General features: G+C 38.4%; 1 protein-coding gene across 1 annotated transcript; it reads right to left on the reverse strand.

Annotated features, from left to right (window-relative positions):
• Positions 1–213: 213 nt before the first annotated feature.
• LOC18035896 (F-box/LRR-repeat protein At4g14103) lies at positions 214–2,444 on the reverse strand. Its single transcript, XM_006426468.2, has 3 exons — positions 1,491–2,444; positions 594–740; positions 214–510 (listed from the first exon to the last, which is right to left on the reverse strand). Exons 1-3 carry the CDS (start codon positions 2,442–2,444, stop codon positions 214–216), a joined length of 1,398 nt encoding a protein of 465 aa, XP_006426531.2.
• Between the last annotated feature and the right edge of the window lie 4,334 nt (positions 2,445–6,778).

Consider the following 6,778-nt stretch of genomic DNA (forward strand, 5'->3'; position numbering starts at 1 on the left):
GATATGGGTCATTACATAATATAAATCAGTCTGCCCAAGGGAACTCAAGGAAAGCAGTTGCAAATGTGTTTGATCGCAGTTACAAAAGCACATAAATATATCACAGAAAACTCATCCAATGGAAATATTACACATTAATTCCAGCTCCAATGGAAGTCCCGCAGCATATCGAAATCCAATGACATAAATCGGCCCCAATAACACCAAACACATCTAGTTGAGTGTTTCCCTAGTGACCCGAATGTTAACAGTAGGAGACTGTATTCGAAAGTTGAGAATTTTACGGCAGAGTGTTTGCAATCTGGCACCTTGAACACTTCCGTGGCAGTGGTATCTGAACTTGTCCAACACTTTACTATGCCACAGGAAGTACTCCACCAGGCGTACGTCATCTTTTCCGTCAGTAAATGCTTTCATCTTTATTTTTGTCACGCGTTCACTCAAGCAATGGGGCACATTCTCTGTCTCCAGCCAGCCAAGTGCGTGGTCGTTTACGTCGAACCAATCTCCCTGATCAGTTAAAACAGGCAAACCCATGGTTAACATATTGAACCCAGTTCCTGATGACTGCACATGACTGTTGTCTTACTGACCTTTGTTAATATACAGGTACGCAAGTTGTAGGTGGCAGTGAGGATGGTATGCAGACCTTTCCAGCCACTTCGTCGAACCTCAACATCCAAAGAGGTGAGGTTGTCAAACCGACTCAGGGACTGCCTTTCGCATGCCCGCTTAAGTGCCTGCGGTGTAATTGGTTATTAGACAAACAACAACAATAACAACGTACTGTCACTTTCAAGTAACAAATAATTAACCGATTGTCCAAGGCTTGCTGACATTCCTTAACAGTTCAAGCAAAACAATACATCTCAGCCTTATGATCAATACAAAATCCTAAGATGTCCGTCGGATGATCAATACAAAATCCTAACAGTCATAACAGATGAAAAAATTGTATATCAATCTCTGTCTACCTATCTCTCACATTCGGATTGAGGACAGCGGCGCAGGGAGAGTTTCATAAATTGTATAAATTTATGACAATAGATGTCGTTATTCATCATCCACATGTAACCTTCGTTAACAATCTATAATTCATGTCACATCACAAAGTTCAAACAGCACACAAACATTTATATCATCTTTTTGTGGTAATTGTTTTGCTACCCTGCAAGGACTCAACCACCACCATTGTTTTACGTTGGTGAAATTTAGGATCATGTTTCTGACATTCGCAATTTGACAGTGGAAATAATGACATTTTAAACTACTATATAATCCATTTACATGCAATTACTTACTTGCCCAGTTTAAATGTCAAACCAAACTTATACTAAACTTTATACTAATTGCATGTGTGCGATCACGTTGTTACATTGATACAATATGTCACATTGCAAATGTTACCCCTTATATGGTAGTTTACAACCTCAAATTACCCGGTGCTGTAGATGAATAATTAGATGCTGGTATAGTATGAGAATGCGTACCAGAAGAACGCCACCGGAAAGGATCAGACAAGCTGTTGTCGCGACACCCTCGATGAGGTTGCGAGCACGTTGTGGATCAACTGTATCCGATTCCCAATGTTGAAGATCTAAAGTTGCTTGCTGGATGGATTGCATCTCATGAACCTCGTATTCCATCAACATGTTATCAACAATACGGATTAGTTGGAGATTTGGCGCCATAATGACAGCACGATGGTGGTATGACATCCCTCGCAACGAGGCGAAGAGAACCACAAACGTCAATGTGTTAAGAGTTGTCGACTGAATGATGAAGTTCGCTGGAGGATCATCTGGTTGTATCAAAACTGTCAGACTGAGTTCCGTCAGTGAAGGGCAACTACAAAACAGCTTCTCTGTGACTCGGTTTTCAGGATGGGTAATATATATTTGAAGAATCTTCAGTTGGGGAAAACACACACCATCCGGAGGATCTGCTAAGCGAAATGCAGTGTGTAGTCGAAGAACTTCAAGCGTCATCGAGCTGTAAACACAACCGGGCAACTGCATGGGTGCGTATTGGATAATATCGATTTCCATCTCCCGAACATTCCGCATTATTGCCTGAGATACCCACAAAGGAAACCGATCCCTACGTATAGCGTTGACACTCCGAAGCGAGAACGTATGTATTGATACGGGGTCTGTTCCAGCCATCACTGATTCTATGAAGTTGTTAAATTCATCCACCAGGTCAGGATTGTCGGCAGCAGCCCCCATGGGACCCCCATCGTCGAAGCAGAGGTTGCGAACTGAGGTCCATGCATGCCTCCATCTTTGCGAAAGACTTGAAGTGGCCACTGCATCTTCGAGTGGCAGAAAAGTTAGGATATTGGACAGCACAGAATCAGGCAATGCACTGATCCTGTCTTCGGGTACTTTTTTTAGCACTCTTCCCCGTCTGATCCGCGGAACCGAACCAGTTGATCTCCTCATCCTGAAGGCAACTCACCCTGGCCTGTGGGACCATTAAATACATTTAAATTCATAATAATTTGCTACAAAAATCAAACTATTTACACAGACGTTATTTAGATGTACAATGCAGGTTGTTAAAATAACAGTTGCACACACATGGTCATAGTTAACATTTATAAATAATTTAAAGGTTTAATTAAGCAGTTACAGTATGAATTGCATTCAAGCATAGATTGAGAAAAAATGGAATTTTTATTGACTCATCCTGAAAATTATATAATCTATTGAGGTCGTTGATTAATCAATTACAATCAGGTGTAGAGAGAAAAAATAATACAGCTAAAAGTCCAGACATTGCACCAATTAGGTAATCCTTTTAGTATTATTCCCCAACTTAAAACGATATATCCTAAAACCATATCCTTTGTAAGCATCACGATGAATTTCCCTAACATATATCCAACACAAGCATTCAGTCTTTAGGTTCAGACTGATTAACAAAGATCCACCATTGTTAACTTATCGTCGTGAAAATAAAACAAATATGGCACATTCGCGAATGAACCAAACAATTCACCGAAATGATAGAAAGTAAAGATCCTTACCTAAGAAGCAATCGTCCCAGCAGCGGAATTTCCCGGTTGGCTGTCTAGTGGATTTGCAGGAGCGTTGTCGATTTGTTAATCTGCAAAGGGAAAGTCGTCGTGTCCTGTAATCAAGTCCACCACGACCTTCTGTTGATGTCAAACTAGAAGGGTTCAGCTGTCTAACGTAATGTTAGGGGCAACAATGGGGAAAAAAAACACAAAAAAAATTTATACATTTGTACTGGGAACTGTCGTCGTTATGTAGTGAGTTAATGCTTCTTTTGTTTGGTGGTTATGTTATTGGCCACTGGGCTGTACATTCCCGGGATGTGTGACTATATTGATCATTGTCAGTCTCGAGATTACGGCTTGAGTGCAATCCGTTATGAATCCTTGTGCCGTTGTGGCAACTGGCAACTGCCATGTGAAATTGAAATATTTGCTTCAGACAATTACTCGGTGCTTGAAACAATAATATTGTGGGCCCATTGTTTAGGTCAGTCGGTTTCTCACTTCCCTTGTCTTTCTGGATTGAACACGTTTGGATGGTCTTTCAGTTCAACCTTTTTCATTGCCTCATTTGTCTCTTGTAGTGCTTGTCAACTTTAGATCCTTCCATACTCGGCCGGACACACAAAAATCATTTTTTAGATTGCCTGGGGCCATGGAAGTATGATGACTTCGTTCGGCATGTGCGCAATGTGACTACAAATTTTTCCATTTTCCAATTATGTCCTTTTTTATTTAATATGGGTCAGTCTACAGTGCAACTGTGGTACCGTACCACAGTTGCACCAACCGTTGGATCCACTAAAATGAGTGGGGTTCACTTAAATAAGTGGAAATCTAATATGGTTGGGTGCAACTGTGGCACGGTACCACAGTTGCACTACAATTTTATCCATTTAATATTATTTAACCATAAGCTTATTATTGCAAAATAATAAAAAAATCATTAGTAACAGTGTTAACAAATAAAATGATAATTTTATTTACCCATAGTTAACAAATAAAATGATAATTGTAATTTACCCATAGGCTTACAATTATAAATTAGCTTATGTGATACCTAAATAAAACTAAATGTTAATAGTGTGTTACATATTATATATATATATATATATATATATATATATATATTTAAATAAAAAACCTCATTTTATTTTAATTTAGTCATGTAGGTGCAATGGCCAAGTCCGAATGTTCATATTTGACATTTTTTTTGCTGCGAGTTTATACGTGTTAATATATATGCGCATTAATATTTATATTAAACTCTATGATTCTCTTTGTACATATTTATTGATATATAAATTTTATATGTTTCTCTTTGTACATTTGTCCCTGCTTTTTTAATCTTGATCTCAAGGTATTATTATGACGATTCTATTTAACTTTAGTTTCGTTCGTGTGTTTTTTTTATTTATTTATACATTATACCCAATTACTTATTAACTACTTGTCCTTCAGAGGACATTTGCGGACAGACAAAAGAAGCAAAGGAATTTCGAGAACTTCATGTGCATTGAGATAAGCGAATCTAGGGACGAAAGAATTATGCACATGACCTTCTTAATGCAAGTATGAACTTGGTGAAAATTGAGAAACTTTTTTATGTTATTATTATTTAACTCTTTGAACATGGTTTCTAATAATTCGCACATGTGCTTTTGATCAAGTGATCTTTTGTTTTTATAGATCTTTAACATTTTATTTATACTTCTTCTTTCAAGACTTCTGATTTGATTTATTTTATTTTTGCAGCATACTTCTTTATGTTATTCTGAGGACACTACACAATAGAGCTTCAACTTAAGAAGAGTTTAGATGAAGTTGTTGACATTTTGTTTATTTTGTATTGTAAAAAATAATTTATATGTAATACTATAATGTTATTCAATGACTGAAGTGGAATTATTTTCATTATATGTTACCTGTTTTGTAGTTTGTAATTTATGCATTTGTTTGAGAGCTTCGAAATTAATTAAAAAATATATTATGTTACAAAATTTAAATTACTTACAAAAACCTAATTCACAACATGCATCTGCAATTTTTTAAAAAATATGTAATAAAACAGTAGAACACAACATTTACAGCTTGTGGTTAAAAACTTTTCAGCAACATGCAAATAACTCATGTCTAAACCTGCTTTCGTATGAATGGCTCCACCAATTACCTCACCATGGAATACTATGATACTTTTGATAGTAATATTATGATTAAGGTGCATGATACGATTATATATAGCAAGAGCCACGCGTCCCGAAAGACAAATCGATGCACGCATTGAACAATTGACAAATTTGTAAGTGGACCAATGTACTTAACGCAAATAACGTGATTTTTAACGCAACACAAGAACTTGTTCTAATCACTACAAAAACGATAGTGGCAACATCCAAGGGATATCTTGTACGTATGCTTCATTGGTCGACCAAAAAAAGGCAACAATACAGTACAAAATATATAAGTCCACATTTTCCCTATGTTCACATATCCTACCAACCAAAGAGGCACACCCCAAATGAAGTTGCTTAATGTAACGCTTCCCTATGCAGCAGAATCAGGTGATGAACTCAAGTGGCGCATTGGGCAGTTCCATCAGCAGTCTCCACCGTAGTTCCAACGCCGTTAGATTGGGATCCATGGCACTGATCGCCTCCCTGCTAGAAGTCAACAGCGTTTATACAGACAAAAAAGAAAAGATCAATGCCACTATACATGTTAAAAAATGATGAATTGATTACCCCAACACGTGGGTAAAAAAAACCTATGCAAAAGTACGATAATAACGACAGCCAATTAATTCAAAGCTTTGCAATCACAGAACTGGTTCGAAGAAATTTTTTACCGTGGCCGGAGTTGGATTTACTAGCTTGCATGTGCGCTTCCCATGTCCGTCGGCCTTGCACACCGTACACCTGTACCTTCGCTTCACGCCCACAACTTCGGCACGTGGTATAATGGGTTGTACAGCCGTGGTTGCTGCAGGGTTTTGGTCAGAATGGCCCACCGCATCCCTGACCACCGGGACATCCTCTCTAGTATGGCACAACTTTGAGGGGGGCCCAAGTGTTGGAGGGTGAGCAGTGTTAACGGAAAACCGAACTACAACATGGAGACTGCAGCATCCCTTTATGATGGACAAGCGGATAATGTTTTTCAACGCATCGTCTGTGTTGACGTCCACCATCCGACCATCCCACGGGAGAACGACTTTAGGATGGAAATAATGAACCGCAGGAGACTCTCTAGTCTGCAGCACGAGAGCTGCAATATTGCACAATCTGAGAAGAGTGTAGTGCATGGGCCTGATGGATTTAATCATCATTGCTGACCCCATGTACTCCAAGACAAAGGTGAATGGTGGAGGCGTTGTTGGCGTTACCGTCGCCATGTATTGGGGAAACTGAGATGTAGGTGCGAACTAAAAAAAATGACGATCAACTGCGATGTTCGTACTATGTGGTTATGTTAAGGTCATTCGTCAATGGTGGCAATATACACCTTCGTTGATAATAATACACATTACAGATATAAAATTCATCCAACTATTTTGAATTTAGGGGGAATTCTTAACCAACGTAATATCGTCACTTCACTAATGTCAGTAATCCATAAATATATGGGTATTTTATAAGGCCAGTGAGACATAAGAAGGTAATTGTTTCTGTTGTTTCGTTTAAAAATTCCAACCTTCAATTAACTCCCGCCTTTGAAAGAGGTTGGTTATGGGCGACAAAAAACCTTCCTACTATTTAG

The sequence above is a fragment of the Citrus clementina genome, unplaced genomic scaffold (assembly GCF_000493195.1).
Source record: "Citrus clementina cultivar Clemenules unplaced genomic scaffold, Citrus_clementina_v1.0 scaffold_7, whole genome shotgun sequence".
NCBI lineage: Eukaryota > Viridiplantae > Streptophyta > Magnoliopsida > Sapindales > Rutaceae > Citrus > Citrus x clementina.